The 24,950-nt window shown below is 35.1% G+C and overlaps 1 protein-coding gene across 4 annotated transcripts in view; it reads left to right on the plus strand.

Annotated features, from left to right (window-relative positions):
• Positions 1-24,950, plus strand: part of MCTP1 (multiple C2 and transmembrane domain containing 1) — a 493,160-nt gene that overhangs the window by 320,212 nt on the left and 147,998 nt on the right. For all 4 annotated transcript variants that reach the window (XM_081053522.1, XM_081053523.1, XM_081053524.1 and 1 more), the window contains 5 exons: positions 5,384-5,486; positions 7,270-7,372; positions 7,707-7,808; positions 8,188-8,262; positions 10,276-10,395. In XM_081053522.1, the coding sequence (XP_080909648.1) occupies positions 5,384-5,486; positions 7,270-7,372; positions 7,707-7,808; positions 8,188-8,262; positions 10,276-10,395 (503 nt within the window). The remainder of the gene's footprint in view (positions 1-5,383; positions 5,487-7,269; positions 7,373-7,706; positions 7,809-8,187; positions 8,263-10,275; positions 10,396-24,950) is intronic.

The following is a 24,950-nucleotide window of genomic DNA, read 5'->3' on the forward strand; positions in this document are numbered from 1 at the left end:
CACACTTATAATTCTGAGTTGAGAAAAGCAGACACTCCACAAGTAATTAATGTTTCAAAAGGTATTCCTATTTATTTCTAGAATGTTGTCAACATGGAAAATTACCATGTTCTCAAGGAAGGCTGAGCTTCTCTTCCAGCTGTCTTGTTGCTTAATGTAATCAACCCCACTGTCCTCGTCCTCACCCAGCCCTGCTGCCGTTCCTATCTTGCATCCAAACCAAACTATACAGTTTCCTGCACTGCCAAGGAAAGGGAGAGACCAAAATGGAGGAGGTTAAGGAAGAGCCAGCTGGTACTCACAGGTCTGCTTTAGTCTTCTGATAGGAATGAGTAAGTGGGAGACAAGAGATTATGTAATCTGTGTTCCCAAACATTTAAGCTCTTCAAATAGACAAAAATGACCAGACACAAAATACACTTCAATTTGGGATGCTGCCTTTATTCCTTGCATTTCTAGCTGTACTAAATTGAATAAAAACATTACAGGGAACGGCACTGCATCACTCTCTAGAGCTTTGGGGAGTACAGTGCACTTTACAGACATCAACACCATCCTGTAGTCAACCTCACTCCTCAGATACTATCAGCAAGCAAAGCAGCGTAGCACAGGGTCTAACTGGAATGATAAAAAGGATGAAAGGAAGGAATAATTAAGGAGATAATTAATGGTTAAGTCCATCACTGGTATTTCTGTGACTGGTTTCATTTGTTTAAGTGGCACATAATCAGGGCTGCAAAATTTAGGAACTGAAAAGCCAGTCATTTAAAGCATCATTTAGCAAACCAGATAAGCACATTAACAGTGTGTAGCCACATCTCTAAAATAAACGATAGTGTGCTTTTTAGTAGTAAGTTTATAGAATTCAATATTGCATGTTTACTATTATGTTAGTTGAAACTGATGTTAATTTTTCATTGCCCTTGAATCATGCAGTGGCAGAAGGATACTTGCTAAATTAGCCAAAAACAACACAGTATGTAATGACCTGATTTGGCATCCATTATTGATACCTGTAAAATAACTTTTAGAAGTTAAATGTAAAATTGCCTGCTCTTTCTTTACGTAAATAGTCTTGTCAGATTTCTGATATTCAGTCTGTGCATTTTGTTGAATGCTTCTTGACCTTGGGAAAAAAGACAGGCTTGGCTAAGCTCAGTGAATTGTTTTATATCTCCAAATAATTCAAGCGTAATAGATTGTTCAATATTGACATCTTCAATTCCTGTTGGTTTTACCTTCAAAATACATCCAAATTGTAACCACTTTCTATCACCTGAGTATTGCAATAGCCTCCTAACTCTTCCTTTGCCCTCTCTCTACCCATTCTCCAAATAGCAATCATCAGATCATGTCCCACGTCACCTTAGATCCCTCCAAAAGCTTCCCCTCACACTTACAGTGAAGACCACATCCTACAGAGGCCGACAACCCTTCCATATTTCTCTGACTATGTCATCTAACACGCTCCTTGCCACAATCCATTCCTCCGGTCACACTGGCTTCCTGGATATTCTTAAAAACACCAGACAGTCACTTCTCTGACCTTTCCATGATGTGTTCCTCCAGGTAACCCAAGGTTCACTCCCATGCCTCCTTCATTCCTTTGCCCAAATGTCACTTTGTCAAGAGACCTTTTCTGACAGCCCTTTTAAGTGGTATACCAGCACTTCTTATAGCCCTTCCCATTTTTGTTTTTCTCCATAGAACTTACCACCTTCTAAAATGCTATAAAATGTGCTTATTCATTATCTATCTCCTACCTCAATGTAAATTACATGAATTCAGGGTTGAATTTTTATTTGTTTTATGCACTTATGTCTCCTCAACACATAAAACACTGCCTGTGTTGCAATTATTGTAAGTATTATAATTGACCTTTATTTGCTTTTTTTTTTGTAAAATATTTTACAAATGTTTACTCTTTTGACTAGGAGATTTAACTCAAGATGTGAATTGTTTCCTGATATTTTTGTACTTTAAAGAACATTATGATCTTTTCTGCTTGAAAAGACGTTACTTAAAGCTATTATTTATTGATGCCCTACTAGTGTGCCAGACATTGTGCTAGTTATATTCTAATTGTTATCTCTGTAAGAGGCTATTACTGTCACTGTTTTTTTGCATAAAGGAACATGCTCAGAATCATGGAGTAAGTGTTCAATCCCAGTTTGCTCAGCCTCCAAAGTTTAGGCCATTTCTTGGAGACCATTGGCCTCTCACTTTGAACTTCAGTGCCTTGCTCAGCGCTCTTGGAAATACATGGAGTATTTGAGGATTCTAAAAGTGTAGCTCAAGTGAGGGTCTTGAGAAAAGGTCTTGAGATTGGAGATGAGGCTGAAAGACTATATCTCATGCCATACCATGTGGATTTTAACCTAAAGGCTCTGGGAAGACATCAAAGGTGTTAAACTTGAGAGTAAGATTTCAGAGAAGTGTAAAATGACAGAATTTTCAAGGATTGGTTCATGTCACTGAGCATAGTTCAGTCTTTCATATAACTGTAAGCACATTAAGAATAATGGATTTTTTAGATTGGGAAAAATCAGTATGAATGAAAGCCATGTTAAATAGGAGTTTGGTCTATCTTAGGCAAAGGCTCTTCAAAAATAAAAAAATGGAAGTACCGTTACACTCCTCACAGTGTCTAATAACGTGGTCTCTTAAAAATTGTATTGCGTATCCATTTCAAAGTATAAGGTAAGTGCAGATAGGACAATATTTTTGACAATGATGGTGTGCCACTGGAATTTAGAACAGTAAAATGACTGAGACGTGGCTTCAGAAGGTGCTCACACTGTTATTTTGGTCTCTGGTGCTTTAACACCTTTATTTCAATAGAAAAGAGTGACTGAGAAAGTAAGTAATGTGATGATGGATGGCCGATACTGGTTTTCCCTAGGAATGGTGTTGAGAAATAATCAACTAAGAAAATGTGAATATCCATGGCCTCATGGGCATGAGGTTTGATAAATGTATTAATTTCTTAACAAGATAGAGAAAGTGTTAAACATTAAGAGCAGAATTTGTTTCTTTAATATCTTTCAGCCAATCACTGACTCCAGATCTTTTTTTTTCTTTTGTCAGCAAATGAAGATATAGTGACAAAGAAGGTGGTGATTTAGAGACTTTCCGTGGGGTTAGTTAAAAGTATTGGAAACTTCTTACACAAGTGAATATAATGCCTGTGAAAAAAATCAAGTAAAGCTTTTTATCCTCTGCTGTTAGAAATTTGAAGTAGTTTTTCTCCCATAGATATTGGTCTCTGGAGTAGGTTCTTGTGTTTTGCTATTGGAGAGATGGTGCAATTTTGACCGAATCTGTTACACATTGTTGGTTACTTCATGGCCAGTAAAGCCAAGTCAGTTGAAATAGAGTAGTGATTGAAGTAAAGCAAGTGAAAATGAGAAAACAGAAATACCGAAAAGTGCTGTATTTATATAGTCTTTTCTTTACTAAATTAAGATAAACGTGGGTGTACATGTATAGATGTATGAGGAAAATTAAAAGGAGGTGCAAGGAAGAGAGTTACGCTTGTCTTTTAAGTAAATATTTCCAAAGCTAATCATTTAAAGTTCTGTCTAAAGTGAAAGTGAAGTAGTTATTCTTTTGACTTGGAATTCTATCATAAATACTGCTTTCCTTTCCTCTCTCATCATTACAACAGATATGTTTTATCTCTCCAACACCTTTTATAAATGAGTCGAGGTTGTAGTTTATGTCCTCTGTTCTTTTGTTCATACCATACAGTACCCACCACAACAGTGGGTAGAATGAAGATAATTAATATGAGCATTAAGAATAAGTAAAGTTTTGAAAACCGAGTCAATTTTTTATGCTCGTGTCTGAATTCTGTGGAAGAAAATAAAGTTGTTGATGTGGTAAATAAAACATGTTACAATGTGTTTTAATGAACAAAATATTCTCTTTTCAGTATTTTCTTCCATGGTGTGTGTGAGTTGTAAGTGAGGATGGGAGTAGGTAGGGCAATAAGAATTGGGTGGGGTGGACGATAACACACATCCTAAACCACAGGTAAAATTTTCACCAGACCTCAAAGGTGTACTTCTCTATATTCTTTATTGGGAAAATTATTCCCAAGATCAAAGAGTGAGAAGACTACCATAATGTTAAATTATGTAATTATCCTGGAGTATATGAGGCCACTGAACTAACACACACATATTTCCTTTTAAAAATAAAATTAATAAAAAGGTGAGTCAAAATTTGTACAGCACATTTTAGGAATTAAAATGTGGAAAGTAAATATACTGCTGTGTGGGAATACATAGCTTATCTGTCACTGATAGCTAATGAATTCTTTCCTATTAAAATTTAATTGAAAATCTTCAATGATATTTAAGCTTTCACAGAAGTGTAAACTACCGTGACTACAATTCACAATGCATTTAAAACAATTATTCTTTATCATTAAAGTTAATAATATGCACATTAACCTCTTATGTAGTCTAAATCAATATTGTAGTTTAAAAGATATGACCTCTGGACAGCTTTGTCTAAATATTGATTTCATTGTCATTTGTATAAGGTATCAAACAAATCGCATGCGGCACTAATATCACTAATGCTGCCGTTGTAGACCCTCTGACTTTATGGGTTCTTATAACATAGGACATGTCATTCCAAATATCGAGGACATCACGGAATATAATTGCTGAATGGACAAGATTTGGCTATGGCAGAACAGAGTTGCTGTAAACAGATGATAACTTCCAAAGCCTTTGCTTTCAATGGACAATAAAAAAAAAACTGCTCTTTAACATGCAGATTGGTTGTTGAGGTTGTTTCAAATGGCAGGATTTTTTTCTGCCTCCGAGGGTCTAATTTACCTTTTCGTGATGCCTTAGATATTTCAGAAGAGACTTTTAAGTCAGATTAAAATGTGGTAATTCTGCAATATAGCAGTTTTCCCCAAATCACCTTGCTTAGAAATTTCTGTTATGAGTTACTAGTGAGTCAGATGAGTTGGAAAATATATGCATTTAAAAGTAAAGAGGCTGAACCTTTCAAATGGTCATTATTGAATTAATGAAAAACTGATTTAGGGATGGACATGCATCACATGCCCCTCATAATTGCCAGTTATGTTATTATTTTTGTAAAAAAAATTGCCAATTCACATACCAACTGTATAATTTGCTTTCTTTTACTTTTCTGTGGTGCTGAATTTCAATGAATCACAATGATTGTTAACATCATCCAGTTACAGCTAACTCTATTTTGACTTTGCTTTTCTAAAATTTTGAAACTGTTTCACTTTTTTTCTGTAAAGTATTTTAGGAAGGAGATATGCTCATGATCATGACACTCCGAGCTGTGGGTGCAGTTTATACTAAAAATGTTCCCCCCAAATCTCTTATAGGTAAAAGTGACCCATTTTGTGTAGTTGAACTGAACAATGATAGGCTGCTGACACATACTGTCTACAAAAACCTGAATCCTGAGTGGAACAAAGTCTTCACATTGTAAGTGATAATTACCTTGAGCTCATTTCAAAATGTTGTTGAATGATATTAATTTTGAGATTTTGTGTGTATGTTTATTCTTAATTGATTAACAACTCCATGCTTCTGGGCTGCCTTTGCTAGCAACAATAAAAATCATAATTGCATTACCTTCCTGAAAATGAAACCTGGGGAAAGGGTATACCATTTTTCTTTGTTTTCACAGATTTTTTTTTTTAAACTGTGCTTTCTATATGATTTGACTAAGGATTTTGCTCCCATTAACTGAAAGTGCCATACTGCTTCTTCCTTTTATACTTTCTATTGAAATTCTCTCCAATTGCATTGACACCAAGGAAGACAAAGCTCTATTTGTTCCATTGCTCAAATCAGCAAACAATCTGGTCTCGAATTCGGCAGATGCTTTAGTTTTGGTTTGTTGCATTTTTGTATAATAAGAATATTAAGTGTTGTCCTAGATACGAAAAGAACCTACGAGTTAATTTTCCTTTTGTTTAAAAAAGTTTGTAAACCATTTCGATCATGCTGCCGATCCTATGCTATAGTTATCTCCTAAATTCGTTTCTTTTTTCTTTTCTTTTGTTTTTTAAACTGGGCTTTAGTAATGAACTCTGAACAAAGGAAAACTCCAAACAAAAGTGATTCTTAAAAGTTTTCTAACATAGTTTTTTTGGGGGGTGTATGAAAAACTGCTAAATTCCTCATTAATTTCTTATAATGTCTCTGCTGAAGAGCCAGTAAATAATCAGATTTAATTATCTGACCAATTTATCTTTAAGGAATTCCACATTTTTATAAGAGATGAAAGCCTGGTCAGGAGACTTGCACTCCTAAGAAGGTTGTGGAGCGTGTTTTCCTCTGGAATGTATAATTGAAAGAATAGGTTTGATTTATTATCAAAGCCATTAATTGATTGTGCCCTGATAAAGCCTCTTCTCACATGTGATTGCAGTCTTTCGGTAATGAATATAGTCGCTCTTTTGTCTTCTCTTAATTCATGTTTTCTTGGTAAACAGTTTGATCAAAGAATAAATCCTGTCAACAATTGGGGCTTTTTTTTTTTTCCAGAAACAAAAATATGAAGAGCTTGCACAGTTGTTTATTACCATATGTTGTCTTTGGAACACAATGGAACACTACTTAATTTCTAAATCCAGGGTGGTACAGTAGCTATCAATGTTACATTTTCTCCATTCTGATTTCTGCGTTAGTTAATTTTTACTATAAACCCAACAGAAATAAGTCAATGTTTTCGTGAGAGCTGTAAACAAAAAGGAGATATCCTATTACATAAAAAAATATATTAAATATACTGTGATACCAAATCTAGTGATGTTTTCTGTGGGAGTAATGGAAGACAGGAATTGTGATAATATCTGTTGTGATAATGAGAACAAGGAAAAGTCTAAAAACTATCAGTGCCACTTATTGGTGTTTTGTTTTTGTTTTTTTGTTTTTTTATTTTACAATAACTTATTCTGTTATGGTACAGAATGGAATTACCCATACAGATGGAAAATTATATTTCATTAAAAAATTATACCTTGAAATTATGATGGTGTCCAAAGTTCCAGTTGTAGAACCATCACTGTAGTCTATGAAGGTGCATTGTGGGAAATTCTGTCAGATACCAAGCTACCTTGTATATGTGTATATGCAACTAGCATACGTAAAAAGACATACACACAAAATCAGCTAGAGCTATCCAAATTTTCAAAAGCATTTTTTTTCTTGTTCCCCACTGATGAAGTCTTTTTTTTTCTTACATATATTTATTATGCAGCAACATTAAAGATATCCATTCAGTTCTTGAAGTGACAGTTTATGATGAAGATCGGGATCGAAGTGCTGACTTTCTGGGCAAAGTTGCTATACCATTGCTGTCTGTAAGTTTTATTCACCTGACACACTGCCCCGTGTTGCTTTTGCTCAAGAAAAAAAAAAGAAAAAACCCTCAGCTCTATATCTGTCATTTCTCAACCAAGGTCTGTAATAAGAACACTAAAAATTTTAACATACTCAATTCACGGCCATGTTGAATCCCATGATAGTTAATTTTTCCTGACAGACTTGATCCTGGTAATGAACAGGTACTTGTCAGAATTGCCACAGTTGTTTTGGGTTCTCTGTCAGTTTCAGCAGCTGGGGGTCAAAGGTCACTGAGGGAGTGTATTCAGTGGAGACCGTGAGACAGACGGCTGTCATGTCCTTTTCCCGCAGATTCAAAATGGTGAACAGAAAGCCTACGTCTTGAAAAACAAGCAGCTGACAGGGCCAACAAAAGGGGTCATCTATCTTGAAATAGATGTGATTTTTAATGCTGTAAGTCTTAACTTTGGCTTTTTTGTACTGCTAAAGAGTTCAGTTTCATGAAAGCTTTTGTTCCTGATTTGTAGAGAATTTCTGTCATTCCTCATTTTCTCTAAACCTTGATGTATCCTGGAGAATATGCTTCTGCCACTGCCTGGCACACCCACACTTTCTGTTATAGTTGGCGGCTGCCGCTGCGGCTGTGCTCTGGCCACTGCCTGCCTGCTAAGAAATGGAGGCGCATGCATGTGCAACTGTATACATTTATATTTTATGAGCACAGCAGCCAGGACTTTGAAACTTTAGAAATTATTGCAAATTGAACTGCATGAAAAACTTGTAAACATTTGTAATATATTAATTCATAACAGACACATATGTTGATGTATAGGTGAAAGCCAGCTTACGAACATTAATACCCAAAGAACAGAAGTACATTGAAGAGGAAAACAGACTCTCTAAACAGGTAAAAAGCAAGGAAAGATTAATCCCTCTGGGAAGACCTGATTATATCTGTAAAACATCTAAGTTAATTCAAATAAACTTTGGAGGTATGGAGGGGGGAAGACTATGACATTTTTGATCTACTTATGTGAAATGGCTTTCTTTTTTTTTCTTTCTTTTTCTCTCTTCCCTTCCTTTCCTTAAATGATCAAACAAGGACAATACCAAACTAATAAATTAGATGGGGGTGGTCAGAAAAGAAAGGGGATACTGTAGACGCTGCATAGAATGGATATGTATTCATGCGTTAGCAAAAGAGTGATCATTTTGAACATAAAATACAATTTGATTGCCATGGAATGTGTAAATGAGAACACCACAAGCTGAGGTTCAAATATATGTCCAGACCACCCACAGGTATGATGCAGGTGTGTGTAAAGCGAGCCCAGCATAAAGCTCTTCCCTCTAATCCACAAGAGAGGGGGCTCCATCTTTTAAGGGAAACCTTCTTAATTACATTTTGACTATGATCTTTTCGAAGTGAACTTTTATTGGCATTTTTAGTCAAGAAAATAGAGAATCAGGAACTCTGATTTTTCTGTCATGAAGGAATTTTAAATTAGGCTTGATATCTTGTAATTAGACTTATAGTTTTAAATTAGGTTTTAATCAAGTTAAGGGTACTAAACTACCCCTTTAAAAATGTTTACTTCTAATGAACGCAGCTAAAATAAAATGTATTTATTATGACTATAACGTTTGCAGAACTCATTTGTATGTGTTAAAATATTTAACAATTTTCTGTGCTACTATAAGACTAAAAAGATTTTTATTTTTAATCCAATCAAGTCACCAGAATAAACAGTGGGATCTTTGATTGTTTCAAGACAGTGCATGAGTTACGGATGCAATATCTATCTAAATAGAAATGCAGATTACACTTTTCCACAATTAATAGCTAAAAATAATAAAAATGGCTCTTAAAGGAAGTAGTCAGAGACCAAACATAAAAACAAATAGAGAGACTGTTAACTTTGCCTGAAAGGAATTTCAATTTTAATAACTTGTTAAAACTGGTATGCATGTACTTGTATTTATGTTTACACATACATATTTCTCCCATATGACCTTAGAAAACTTTACATAGCTCCTTCTTTAAAATACTAGATCAGCATTGAAGTATATTTGGAAGGAACATAATATTAACTTGCAGACATATTATTCTAATTATTAACATAGCTGTGGGTAGTTTTTTTGAACCATCATCTAGTGTATTGACTATTGTTTTTATAGTTGTAGTCATGCCTTAGTTTTAATTAAGTTTAAGTTATATCGATTTTCATATACATTTTTTATAAAACATTTTGTAAAGCACTTAGTTACCATACATTTTTTTCCTAACTGCAAAATAATGAGAAAATATAGGTTAAATTTATTATAGGAAAGAGAAAGATCAAGATTGAAAGCGGGGAGAGAAAGAAAGAGGGAGAGGAAGAGTGAGAGAGAGAGGGAATGAGAATATGATTGTAAGAAAGGGAGAATCTTACTAACATGGTGAAAAAAATGTTTTCTATAATAAAGCAATACTTGACAGGTTTTTCTCTAAGACCTTCAATAAAACATTCTAAGTTATCCATTTCACTTTGAAGTATCTTGAAATTAAAGCATTTAAAGAATCTTAAAACATAACAGTTGAAAAATATGTTTAAGGTTCACAGTATGTAGGCAGCAAAAAAAAAAGTTTTAGTTTTTTGGAAATTTTTTTTTCTTTTGAACAAAGGTAGCCCAGCCTACCTGATAATATTATTTAAGAAAATACATTTAGCTAAGAAATTGCTCTTTTAATTCAGTTTCTTCCACTTTCTCCAGAGATACTTCTTTTCCTTTAACTCATGAGTCAAATTGCTTGATATATTCTTGCTACTTTATTAACTTTCTGAATCCTTTTAAAATCAGACTCAGCTTGAAGAATTTTGTAGCATATCTGATGGCTTTTAGTTGTGCAAATTCTAATGATATTTCATTTTCCTTACAGCTGCTACTAAGAAACTTTATCAGGACGAAGCGTTGTGTCATGGTGCTTGTAAATGCTGCATACTATGTTAATAGTTGCTTTGATTGGGACTCGCCCCCAAGGAGCCTTGCTGCTTTTGTGGTATGATCATACTGTATTACTTACATTGTTATTTATTAAATTCAGTAATCATAGCTGTGAGTTTCTGTGGCTATAGTAACAGTTATGTTGATGTGGCCATTTAAAAACTCCTATTTTAAGACTTGACGGGACAGATTTGCCGTGGGCAGGAACCTGATGGATCCTTCAAGGTCTGAGTCCAAGAATACATTCCTCACCCCCCCCACTTCCGGAATGCAGAATATCTCCGCCAATGTATGATTTTCTGCGTGACAGTTAAAAAGTAAAATTTTATGCATTACATAATCCCAAATCCCAATAACAGAGCCAAGAAAAGTCCTTAGTGTTAAAAAATTAATAATCTTGATCATCTTCATTTTAATTGTATAGATTTTTTTTTAATGAAAATCATTGGCAGTAGAATACTAGCTGGAAATAACTTTAATATGTGAATCAATTGGAAGTGGATGTGACCTATTTAAGAGGTATTTTATTATTTCTGAGATTTTCCAGTTTTTAAAAAGGCACAAGTGAGAATTTGATAGATCCAAATAGTCCTCTCACAATGTTCATCTTGTAGCCTTTTACTTTGGTTATTTAAAAACTGCTGAGGAGACCAACTTGCAAAGCTAGAAAATCCGAAATAATACTTTCCTCTGAGCTTTCGCTGGGATTTTCTGCTTTCACATTATTTTTGCTTATTCAGGATTTCAGTTTGAAGTTTAAGTGGAGTCCTTCTTTTGAAATCGTTTATTTTATTGTCATATTTGTTAGAATATGATTACCGTAGGCTTCCTTATAGTTGCCAGTTTAGCAGAGTATGACTTTATTATGGGGGCTTACAAGAAGAGCCTTAATTACAGTAAGAAATCAACATTTTAGTGTTACCATTCCAATGAGTGTCTGCACATCTGTTTAGGACTTTGAGCTCTGTCCTCCTCTCAGGCCTTGTATGGGACTTTCATTAATGCTTGAGCACATGAAACAAAGAATGTGTATGTCCCTTTGTGTTGTAAGTTACTAGAAAGTTAGGCAGCCTGTTTCCCATAGACATGTGGTTGTCTTTCCTTAAAGAAAGCGATTGTCATCTTCAGTTTTAGAAAAGAAAATCTGCCTCTTTCAATATTCTTTTATTTAGTTCTTTCACATAAGAAATACATCAGGGTACTGTTAAAGTTTTTTATGATTTTTCACTATCATAGAAGCACTTTGACATTAATGAGGAAAAAAATTATATTGAGTTTTCTTTGTTTATTTTATGCCATCATTCCATGGGGCCTTATGACAGATGCAGTAATAGTCTACCAAAAAGGTCATGCTGCTATCTTTGATTCACTTCTTTCAAAGTCATTCCCCACAGCTGTTTGTGAAATTTAAAAACAGGAAATCTATATAATGATATCATTTGTTGAGGAACATTCATTTTTAACATTCATTTTTAGCATTACAATGTGTTGTGTGAGTCTTCATAAAGTTCATCCGGCTTCTGGAAGTCACTCATGTAAAGTGAATTCAAGATGGCAGACTGTTCGAAATTTTCTTCTGATTAAAAAAAATTTTTTAAAAATCAGGCACTGAAATTCTGAGAAACTTAGGTTCATGTCCATGATAATAGAGTGATTTCATACAAGAGTCAAAGTTCACTGAATAAGAAGTGTAATATCTCTTAGCTGGTGATCCGTTTCTGTCCAACTCAGTCCTGTGAAACAAGCTGAATGCCAGATGTTTGCAGAAAAGGGAGAGGGGGCAAAATAAAAGTACTAGGAAAAGGGACTGCTGAAACAGGAACCGATGGTGCAAAAAAAGACCACAGACTAATATGTGAACACACATTAAGAGTATTTTTGAGAAGAAACAATAATTAACTGTTCCATTAAAAGAAAGCAGAACAAAATTACATTCTGTTGAATGTGATGAAAAGAGCAGTAACAAAACCAGACTTCACTTATCTAGACCTGAACTGAGAGGCCCATGAGAATGGGACCCTTCACTGGTGTTCCAGCATCCCCTCCAAAGTATCTAACACTTAGTAGTCTCCATGGAAATGCTATCTGGATCAATTGATCAACCAATGAACCAGTCAGTCAATCTGAAAATGTTTCTTATGTGGAGAAACTCTTTATTTAATGATGCCAGATAAATAAGGGTTTGCTCTAATAAAGCTAGTTATTAAATGATGATAGACATCACTTAATGCTGTTGCAGTAATTTTCCCTAGACCTTTCATTTACATTTGAAACTAATTCATAATCCTCTATCAATCATCTGTTTTAACCTCAGATTAAGTTCTGATATCAAAAGATCTTTATATAATCATAACAACAACTAATATTTATTAATCATTTATATGCCAGGGAAATGTTTTTCAGGCACTAATACATGAAAGTGCTTATCGTGCCTTAATGAATCTGGTATTTCCAACAACCTTAGTATGAGGTAGATACTATTATTTTCCAATATATAGAACAAGAAACAGAGGCACAGGAAAGTTAAGTACCTTGGCCAAAGCCACACAGCAGATATTATTTCTTTTCTAAAAGAGCTTTTAAAATATGTATCGTGTAATCTTAATATCATAACCATTCAGAAAGAAATAATAAGTGGTAGGATTTTTAATTTATCTTGTAGATATTAAATGATGTGGGTATTTAAAAATGAAATGTTTCAAAGATGTCATTGTATAACCAGAGCCTTTTAAGGCCCGTTTATTGAAACTAGCTGCTTTCCATTAGGAGAAGGTTATGAGCAGCACCCCATTGTTACAAACATATTGTTGCCATCATCCCCTGTTGAAGGATCATGGGTCTATTATTATAATATTGGTTCCACTTGGCCCACTTTTTAATAAATGCTGCTGCCTCATGGAGCATGTGCATTTGTACCATCACGTGGCTTGGTTTTAGGCCCAGATCAGTAAACTTTTATCATGTTGAAGTGCCTTTTTTCTATTGTTTTGTTTTTCTTTTCTAATTTACTATCCAAAAATAAATGTAGAATAATGCAGTCAAAATGGTAAAACAATACATTTTTTTGGTCCCAATGTCAGGTAAAGTAGAGAGAACGAGAAATGCAGGGTTAGAGCTTCTCTGGCCTGTTCAGCAGTATCCCTATGTGTCGTGGGGCAGAGTCAAAGCCAGCTGACTATTAGAAGCTGGAATCAGCCTGGAAGGTGATGGATAAAATATAAGCACACACGTTCCTGGGGATGTCCTTGTTTTTGTGTGCTGTGAATTAGGTTTTTAAATTTTACTATGAATATTGTATGCCTATGAATATTGAGAGTGAACACAGATGTATGTGGTGCAGAAGGCATTGCTTGTCTTTTGGAATCATCTATTGTAGACGTGGAAATGTCTCATAAATTGGGCCTAATTTTCAGCAGGCTCTTGACCAGACATTTGTGTTCTTGCGGATGTCATTGGGTGCAACATGGAGAAAAAAAGAGTGCACATTCTCTCTTTCTTTTCAGTACTGTCATTTCTCACTGTAATGAGCACAAAAATAATTGGACAACTGAGCTATCAGTAAAAGGACACACTTCAGTGTGCGTCAAAGAATTATTTTACAGGACAAACTTTAATCTTTAAATGTGATTGTAGATAATTTGTGGTACCATCTGTCCATTTGGAATTGTTTTAGCCTTTTCTGTCGTTATACAGTAAGTGCCGCTGTGTTTAACATTAACATTTGATATTTTACACATTTAATTTCTGTTCTGCTGTGTGGTCCTTAGGGAACAGAGTGCTAGTGCTACATGAGAAAGACAAAGTATTGATCAGTTAACATTTCAGCTACATTTATGTATGTCGCAAAATTAATGAAAATGCCAGACAAAAATGTCAGAGTGCACAAAAAGGTAGAATTTAAATTTGGTAGTTTAATGAAAAGTTTAAGATGTGCATTATCAAAAATATCCTCTTGCCTTTAAAGTACAATTCCTAACAGAATAACTACAGGGAGACACATATTTTACTTAGAGAAACAATGAACATGAATTATGAAGAGATGTCAACTCTGCAAAGTACCTTGTGTTCCAAAACGGCATGTTTGAATGTTTAATGGTTACTTATGAAATACATTTGTTTCTGTTGCTATCTGGAGAGCGACTGGCTTCAACCCTTTGTACTGACCAGCCTAAGAGGCAGGCTTCTTACTGAGAATCTCTCCTTAGGTTTTCCTTGGTATCCATGTGTTCCTTTTGTTTCAGAACTGAGAATTCCCTCTTCAGCAATTCATTGAGTCCACTCTGGTTCATTACTCGTTCCTTTCTGGGTCCTTTCAAATGCCTGGTTTTCCTTTGCTTCCAGATAATTTGTGCTCCACCTTCATTCAATCCCCATTTTAGTAAAGGAGTACACTGGGGACGACAGCTACTCCCAGAAACGCTGGGCATTATGCAGGAAGAGAGAAAAAACAGAGATGATGCATGCAAAGAATGACATGAGGCAGCTCTGTGTAGCCAAATGATTACACACAAAAAAAAAGAAATGGAGGAAGCACAAGCAAAGGAAGAGGAACTGAACTTGCAGAGGTGATGGGATGTAATGCAACGATCTGAAGACAGCAGCCTCTCAAAGATACCCTATCAAGTACTCTCTGGGTATAAAGCCTGCTGCTATTAAACAGCATATGGGTTTTTTAAAAAAAGTTTTTACAAGCAATGAGGACATTTTAAGTGACCTTCCATGTTCAAGGACTGACAAAGGGATCATTACTTAAGGAGAAATATCAATGTGAAAACAAAAGTATATCTACGTCACCAGTAGTTCAAGTCTTAGCATTCACATTACTGAACGATATAAGGTGATCGTACTACATGTGGATAGTAACTTTAAGTTCCAACACAAATTTCTGTCTTAAACATTTCAAAGACAGCAGTTATACCACACCAACCAAATTATGCGTCTAGTCCATGGCAATTTTCAAAGGATTTTTATAGAAATTCTTCGTTGTTATGGTTGCTACAATTTTATTTTAGTGCTAGCAGAAAAATCGGAAATGTTGCAGATGTCATTTTTGTTGCTTTCCCCACAATAGCAAAACAGGAGGACCCCCAAAAATCAAAGAAACAAGTACTAAAGGAAAATGATCTATAACTGATGGTCCTACCTCTAATACTGTTGATTTTTCCTAAAATTATTGCGTTCTAAACTTCCAAGCTCTTTTACCCACACCTTCTTCATTCATGGTTTTCTCTGATAGAAACACTTACCAAGTTTACTAAACAATACATCCATTTTAATTTATACAAATTTTAAAGGTACATTAAACATATTTCCTTCACAGATGTGTGAGGAAAGAAGAAAGCTTATATAGAATTTCTTTGATTTAGAAGATTGTGTATCTCCAAAGTTGCCTAAAATTCCTTTTACAAAGTCAAAGATTATTGACACCTAGAAGACTCCAGTACGACAGTTTTATTTTCAGTAAGTAGATTCTGTCCTCAGTTCATTCTGGCACTTCAAGTTGATACTCAAAATATACATTTTCCCATAAATTTATTTGAATTCCAGGGTAGAATAACTTTTTTCAAACATTGGCATATGAAAAATTAGCTTTTCTTCAAGTGGTGCCTTTTAGAAAGCATTGCATATAAATTCTTAGAATTGCATCAAAGACCAACAATTGAGAAGAGAATGGAATATTAGGACTGATCATAACTCGCTAAAATCAACCCTGAATCTTAGGAAATGTAGCAAATCAGATATTAATAGAACAAAGCATTGTAACTAGATCCTTCTAATCCTTCTTGAGGAGCGATGCTCTAGTTTAGTTTGTAGAGCTATTTAAATGTATAGTCTTTGGTTTTGTTTTTTTTATAGCTGTTATATATACAAACACAGCACTTCCTGAAAGCAGTGCTCAGTTCTCTTTAAATGGTGCTAGTGCCCTTTTTTGTTTATTTTAATAGATGTCAGCAAAAGGGCCACCTATTCCTTGGAGGGAGATACTCACATAAGCTAGAGACTACTACTCTCTGAAAAACTTATTCCTCTTAAATTTTATTTTATATTTATAATAAGAATTAATTCTTATGGTGTATCACGTTTTCTATTATCTCTACTCTCCCTCCTTTGTCCTCTAAAGCAGTAAGATGCTGTAGTCTGGGGACATTTTCTTCTGTGAGTGATTTGGGGGAAAATAAAATTATTTCAGTTTTTCTCAGGCATAGTGCTATTGTGCTATATTTTAATTAAATGTAAACTACAAATACCACCAAAATAACTATGATATTATATTGAATGTAGGAATCTAGGAATTAGGCTTCTCAGGAACCTTAATGGTATGTGCACTGAAAGTTGAGGTAGGGGTGGGGGAATAGCAATGCCTCAGTGTGCTCCCCTTCTTGCTGCATGGCTGCTGTCTCATCTCACCTCAGGCAGCCTCCTTGCATTCCTTATCAGGTAGTTTCAGTTTCAAAACCTTTGAAACCCTTAAAAAATACATTGCATGGTAGAGATTTTACAACAGACTTGACTAAGGATCAAAAATTATAAAATAATGAAATCAGCGATGTCTCACTGTCTATCCCTCAGTTTCCTAAACCAATGGTCTTGTCCTCTGAAGAATTGTCTATCTTCCAGTTTCAATTTAAATTGTTAGGGACATGCATTCTGAACAGAATAGCAAGCCATATTCCATTGCAAAATATGAAAAGTGTTTTTGCAAAGAAAAAGGTTGAAATGAATGAGATATGTATATAATTTATTTTAGTAAAATTTTGGGAGGTAAAAGTAATAACTTCTGAAAGATTGCAAATTATAACATAAATGCAGTCATTAATATGCTTTAGACAGTAAGTTCACTCTCCACATATTTTCATTCCCCTTTGTGTCAGGTAAACATTAAGAAATAGGAGTCGAATACTTTCTGTTGTACCATTTTTCTATTGGACCAGTTATGAAGATATACCTTAGAATTATGAATGTATTAGAGTTAATTTACCCAGTGAGAAGCTAACCGGAAATGTTAAGGAAGTTGTTCCTGTTTTTCATTGCCCCTTTTCTTGCCATTTTAGCACATTTAAGATGCCAGTCAGAATTGGATATAGACCCAGTAGTCAGTCTTACCACAGTAGGTCTGTGTATTATGACTCTGCATTGCATCTTCTGCTTTGCTGGGATGACAGAGGTCAAACACTCAGCAAGTGGCAACATTAGAGATCAGTAACAGAGTTAGGATGAAAGAGTGACCATTTCTTGTGTTCACACCGGTGATCAGCTACTGGCTCAAATGGAGGTAATGAAGAGAAAATTAGAGAAAAGCTAAAAAGCAAGGAAAGATGGAAATTATATCAAAGTGTAAACAGATATTTGACTAAAAATGAAAGTCAATTCTGATTTTAAGGATTGAATAAAAAATTTTAGAGAAAACTTAGCTTTTATTTTATCTTAAATCAATGTTTCTCTACTCTCTTTTTCATATTCACCCCCTAAGGAGAAAATTTTCATTTATTTTAATGAGAAAAATTCAACACCAAGCGATAAAATTTTGTCAGGGAGTATTGAGTTTCAGAGGGCCACAAATCACTGTGATGTCTAAATTTATTTATTTATTTATTTACTTATTTATTTATTTATTTATTTGCTTTCCTCAAAGAACCAGTTTTTGCTCCCTTGGGTGCCATATAGCCTTTGTTGAGAATGCATGCTCTAAATGAAGTTTAATGTGAGTTTAATTGTATTTACTTTCATGCTCTTGGTGGTAAAGTCTAGTTTGGATTTTCTGCAGTTTGCATACAATGAAAATTATCCCCATAGATAATCAGTCTGGAGGAAGAGAATTTGTAATCTCTATACAAAAATCACTGAATATATTGGAGTCCAATTAAAAGAAAAATTTTGTTTGGCTTTCTAGTGATATAAAAAGTGAATCTTCCTCTTATGAAAACCCATATGAGAGTTTTCTTTTCCATACCAATTCCAAGGGTGCATTGTTGTGCTTCACTGAAATGGAGAAGTGGGGTGAACACTAATTCTGGCCTCAGTAATATAACCTCTATCATTATGAGGGTTTGATGGGTTTTGTCTTACTTTGCACTGTATTTGTGACTAATAGATAATCTTTATATTCTTAAATGAATATCATTATGTCAGAGATGTAAAAGAATACTTCATTAAGCTCGATTACCTATTATATCTTCATCGGATGGGCAGGAAAAAAGGTTGTGGAATAGAAAGTCAGGTGAAATAGTGAAGATACATATTCTACTGGTTCTTCTCCACGGCAACTTCCCCAGTTCCCCCATAGGATTCCAAAACTTCTACTATTGCCATTTATAAATACTATATAAGTATATGATATTTTATATCCCACTTACCTATATACAAATAATTCTACTACATTTTCCATAGTTAGTATTCTATACAGTTCCTGCTAAGCAGACTTCAGGCAATGCTTACATGTTGGAAACAAGAATATAGCATCCAATTTTGTCATATAAGTTGGCGAATTAAATATGATTTCCCTTAGTCAATTAGAGAAATCTTTTGGGTTTAATTTAAAAGAATATATTACCAAGGTTTAAAGTCATCCATTAATTATTCACAAATTAGTATACTCAGGTTTTATAAAAGAAGTGTTGTAGTTCTGAAGTGATGTTAGTAAAGTGATGGCTGCTACTCAGAAAATTAATTAATAAATATAGATGTTCCGATAGCTGTGTTCACTTTTTCCAGTTGGGCAGCAATACCGAAAGCTTACCTGGTTTGGTTTAAATTATTTTAAATAGAGCTTAGCACTTCCATTGCAAGAGCTTATTGTATCTGTCAACCAGGAAGCTGGTATTTATAAGCGAGACCTTTAAACCCAGGATCTACTAGTGTGTCTGAGTGTGCACTGTTTCCGTCAGTTTTTAAATTCTCAGAATAGGAGCCTCCCACCACAGTTTTATTTCTAACGCCTAAATCTCAGTTGATGTGTAGTTAAAAATAAACATTTTTCATATAGATTCCCAACCTCCAAACAAGATGTAAAAGTCTGTTTTGTGAGACAGTTAGTGGCTTGGACCTGGAACACATTTCCCCAGAATAGCAATGACATAGATCCACTCACCACGCCTGCGGAACCCTCCCTAGAGGACTAGCTCTTGAATGAAAACATTACATGTAGGAAGTAGATTCAATGGAATCATGGCTGTGTGCTCAGGGCGCTACAGTAGGAACACATCTATCCCAACCTCCGCTTCAGGATAGAGCACCATCCTCACGGTAAAGTCATGGGGCCTGCAAAGGTGGAGACTGTATGGGCTCCGAAGGGTGCAGATAAAGTCATAGAATGCTACAATTGAAAAGGAGCTTAGAGATCATTTCACAGTAGAGGAAATTAAAGTGCTAAAAGGTAAAAGGACTTACTGAGGCACCAACTCTCCTTCCCCTCCACTTGCTGGTAAGGGATGTTTCAAAGACAGCAACATGGAGAAGATAAGGAGAAAGAGAGACAGAAAGTCAGGGAGAGAGACATCTCTAACTCCTGAAGTTTATAGGTCAAGTTGTCCTCACCTTGTCCTGTAGAGTTCTAAGAGTGTCAAAGTGGACCTCCAATCCTTGGTATTTCCTGTTAAGGAATGTGTTGATCTGGGAGGGCTGGAATTGCCTACTTGAAATAGTAAATCTATGCTCACTTTGCTTAATATGAATCCTGCAATTTGAGTAATAAGTGTGTATCTTCTGTTTTGATGAATTTTTCTATTAGTTGAGGTCATATCATACTAGAGCTGCCCAAAACACTGTGCGGAGATGTGTGTGGTAATAAAGAACTCTTAAGGAATTCACTGTGTGTTTAGGTGAGGTACATTTTAAACAAATAAAGAAATACCATTTGGCCTCTAAGTAGTATAAATTACTTTTTCCCAAAAGTAAATGTAGGCTCATTAAGAATATATCTCCCAGATTTCAAACATATATTTTCACTGAGTTGCTTAAACAGTTTAAACCATCTATATTGATACATATTGATTTAATGGTAGCTAAGATGAACCTGTCCATGGCCTAAATTTCCATTAGACTAAATAAATACCAGGAAAAAAAAAGGGTGCATATATTCTAAATTATTTAGAGAGGCTGGTGATCCAGTTTCATTGCATTGCTCTCATCCTAAATTTCTTTTAAAATTACGTAGATCAAAAAATTTTCTAGCATATAAGTAAGCAATATAATAGGATAGGATATCCCTTTACAAAGTGGTGGAAATACTGAAATAAAACTAAGTTGCTTGGGGATGCTATTAGAATTTGTAGAGTGTTGTCCACATCATAGTTTGCTGTAAACTTAGTGCACCAATTTATTGCTATTGGAGTTACTGGAGTGAAGAAAGCTAAATTAAATCATCTGTATGAAATGCTTTGAAGTCCTTAAGTACAAGGGCCTGTGGGTCATTTAGGCTTGAGTAATGTACATGATTGCAACAACACGGGTTTGTGTTTCTGAGAGCTATATGGCCTTTCAAAACTTGTATCAATCTTGAAAAATGATTTAGCTTAAAATTATTATTTGAAAATATTCTATGTTGAACCTCAGAAAGTGATAAATCACAAGGAAAACTATCCCATCAGTGTTTGCTGAAAATGCATGATTCTTCCTCCAAAAAGATATTGGAGACATATTTAATAATACCTGGGTTCTATTTCTAATTGACTAGAATGTTTAACCTAAGTTTAAGGAACTGGGAAATAAAATAGATTGTAAACTGAAAAATGCCATTTGTCAGTATTTTTAATCCATTACTAGAACCAGTGACAGGAAATAAATTCAGGCTGTTCTGCTTGAGATGCATTTCAGTTGCCATTAACAGATCTTCCCCGTTTTCATGCACACTCAATAAAACTCTGTTGAATGACTGACTCGGATGACTTCGGCGGCAAAACTTGAAGTTAAAGCTGTAATATTGTAACAGAAACCTCCAACAGTAGTATCAGATGAAGCTGAGAATAAATGTAGTATATCAGGCGTCATAAAAGGGTAAATGTGGGGTACATTTATGCTCTCCTCTATCTACTCTGAGATTCATACGTAAGATTCACACTCATTATTCTTGTCATCTTAATGAGATCAGCGTGGGAACATTTCTCTCCTCTCCCTCTTGACTGTCAGAAATGGGGCACTCCATTATTTCTCCTTCCTCTCTCTACTTTTAAGGACTAGTAATATTTTCTTAGAAGGCCAGAAATGTTAACTGGTTACAGCGGGCAGCCCCAGAGTATCGCATGAAAAGTCTTAGGGACTTTAGGTAGGAACCACAGCATTAGTCTCTCTCTCTCTCTCTCTCTCTCTCTCTCTCTCTCTCTCTCTCTCTCTGACTCTCTCTCTCTCTCTTTGACTCTCTCTCTCTCTCTCTGACTCTCTAGCTCTCACTCTTTTTCTCTCATGCGTGTGCTTTTATTTTATTTTTGACTTTTATCATCTGCCATATTTCCCAAGGGGTTTTCTTGGAAAAGAAGGGAACAAATAATTTCTACATGTGGAAGAAAATATGGTACCTGAGTATTACCTCTAACTGCTATCCTCCTTCTCACTGGATCCATTGCTCTAATTAATTTTGTGCACAGTCTTCCTAAACCAAGTCTGAATGCAGTTGGTTCATGTGTCCAAGCTGGTCACATGTCAGGCCATAAACTGAAAAAGGTAAAATGGGCAAGGGACCAACTTCTAGTGCATCTTATCCTCGAATACATTTGCAGATCTGTAAAGAACAGTCACTGTTTATAATTAAAGTTGCTAGAAAAGATTTTTTATCATGTTTTTAAACATGATAAATTCACTTTGTCCTTAAGGACAGTAGGAACTTATGGAAATATTATTGAAGCCATCTATGCTATTAATGATTAATTTACATTGTAACCACACTGTTTTTGGAACTGCTTTCCTTTAGAGAAACTCATGTGTTAGAGGATTCCTTTTAACATGATTGAAGAATTTTAAAGTAGGCATTTTTAATATTTGCTGCCTCTTAATTATAATTTGGTTAAGGCACCACTGTTAGCACAGGGATTATGAGTTAATAAAAGCATCAGAGTATTAGTGAAAAAAAACACTATGTAATTTTCCCCAGGTAATGATTAACAGCATAAGGCTATATTAACAATACTCTTAGTATACAGTCCCTAAATGTATTTGATTTTCATCCTTTAGAAGATACTTGTATATTGAAATTCAGTAATAAAATAGTTAAGGGATTTAGTAAGCTAGTTAATGTAAACTTCTTAGACGCATGACTCTTTTCAAATGATTTTTATTACCCGGCTATGTAAATCATCATTCTACGGTAACATCCATCTGAAAGTTTTAAATGTTAGCTTCACATTCGCCAGAGTGACCTTATTGAGATTCCTAAAGAGTTTATTTATCTCATCACGGTATTTGTTAAAAAAACAGTTGAAAAATAAAATTAATAAACCATTAGGTCATTATTACGTAATGTTTTTTCCTCACGTAGATAAATGGGTTCCTTTTTCTCTCTTTCTTTTTAAATAATGTCTCTCTGGCTTTGTTCCGCGACTGCAGCAGGCTGTTAGTATGTATCTTTATACCATCAGAATGAATGAGATATATCTGTATAAATTATTGATTCACTTGAGCCTCCCTCTGTAATTCAGAGCTGAAAACTCTGGCAGCTTATCGAATAGAACGATATAAGTAGGAGACTGAAGTTACCTACCACAGAAACAATTGCCAGTTGGGGGGTCAAATGCCCTTTTACCTTTATACCTGAACACCTGCAAATTGAGCTGTATCCCATTCAGAATTTTAAGAACAGGTCCATTGTCGCAGGAAGCCGAGTTTGTTTCTTGGAGAAAATTATGCCAGTTCTAGTTCTGAATGAAAGACAAGGCTTTTATTACTCAAGGGATATTAGGGCTGACTGCTTTTTTGAGAAAACAAATTTGCAGTAACTTTATCTGTAATTTAGTCCTGAATGGGTGCAAATAGACTGCACATTGTATGGTGCAGAAAGAAGAAAATAGGGGTTTGTTAAAGCCGTACAAGGGCTATGTAACCATTATATTTCCGAGGGAAGTCTTATCGGAGTTGCAGGTTATAAAGGGGAATATTTTGGTTACAGCTTCTAGCATCAAACACCTGTTTTAAATTTTAGTTTAGAATGACATTGAGAAAGAAAGTTTTTGTCTAAAATTGTGAATGATGAAATACGCATCTCTTGAAAGTTCCTATACGGGTCGTCTTTGACTTAGAGACTGGCCCTATCCAGAAACTTCAGAAATTATCACAATCACTCGTCATAAGCTTGAATGTTAGTCATGGAGCTGGTTGGAATTTGTTGACTTGTTTTGCTTTTTATAAGAAGATTAGATTCATAGGTTTACATATCCTGTTCCATTAAAAAAAATAATAAATAAATAAATAAATAAATAAATAAATACTGTGCAATCTTCTTCATCTAAAAGTCTCATTCAAGTTTGGCCAAGGCTGAGAGCAAGATGAATATTTTGAGTAAGGGACAGGAAAAAGCATAATTCAGTTGATGAGCTTCCAGTTCACACAGTATGGGGACTAATGGACCATACGTTATTTGGAGAAACTCATCCCTCTAGTTAGTTGCTTACCCTACTCCTTAGTCAGCAAGCTCAGTAGTTGTCATAGAAACACTCATTTTTACAGTGTTATAGTTGATCACTGACATGGAACCAGACTAGGTAATCAAACATCTTAGCCATATGCTTGTTCTGAGCTCCAACCTAGTCAATTAGCACATTTTATATTAAAAACTTAGTTGTAATAGGTCTTCATTAGCTAGCAGTTGCCATAATTGAATAGTTACTCAATTATATTCTTCCCCCACCTCATTTTCACTTCTTTTCAGAGTCCAAGTAGGAATATATCCAAGAACATTCATGAGCCCCACTTCAAGCAAAATTCATGACCCACACCTCAAAAAAGCTGTTAGAGGTTGATCCAGGGTTTCATACTTAATATTTCTTGCTGTGTTTTGGCATAGATAACTAGGCCCTTAGGCTTCCCTTTTTCCATTTATTTCAGGATTTCTAGTGTTTCTTCACTGAATAAGGAGAAGACAGAAGTCTTCTATGGTAAAAGCCTGTTGTGCATTAATGTCTCTGGGATGTGACTACCTTTCTACCCTTAAACCTATCCCTTCTTCTACTATTCTCCAGTCTCCCCACCAGACACACATCTGAGCACATCATTATCCTGGGATTACTCCCCATTATGTGCATGATGGTCCCTGCTACCCTTTTCCTGTGTCTGCCATATTTTATGTCACTGCAATTCACCTGTGCCCTGTTATCATCTGACAGTCAAATCTGTTATCTAGGGGTGGAAATGGGGCCACCCCTAGATAGCACATGTACATTTTATCACTGGCCTTGTGGACAAAGTATTTCTGATTTTCATTGCCATCCATGTCCTTATTTACAAGCAGGTGTAAAAGGCTGTAATTGGGGTGTCAGAGAGCAGGCAGAACATTAAAATGACCCCTGGATAATACCATGTAAGAAATTTCTGGCCCTAGTTACTCACATGTATGTTCTTCTTGCTTGGTGAGAATTGCGAATTATACCTCTTCCTTCTATGAAACAATTTGGAAGATAATTGGTCATA

Source organism: Rhinolophus hipposideros (genome assembly GCF_964194185.1).
Source record: "Rhinolophus hipposideros genome assembly, chromosome: 7".
Classification (NCBI taxonomy): Eukaryota; Metazoa; Chordata; class Mammalia; order Chiroptera; family Rhinolophidae; genus Rhinolophus; species Rhinolophus hipposideros.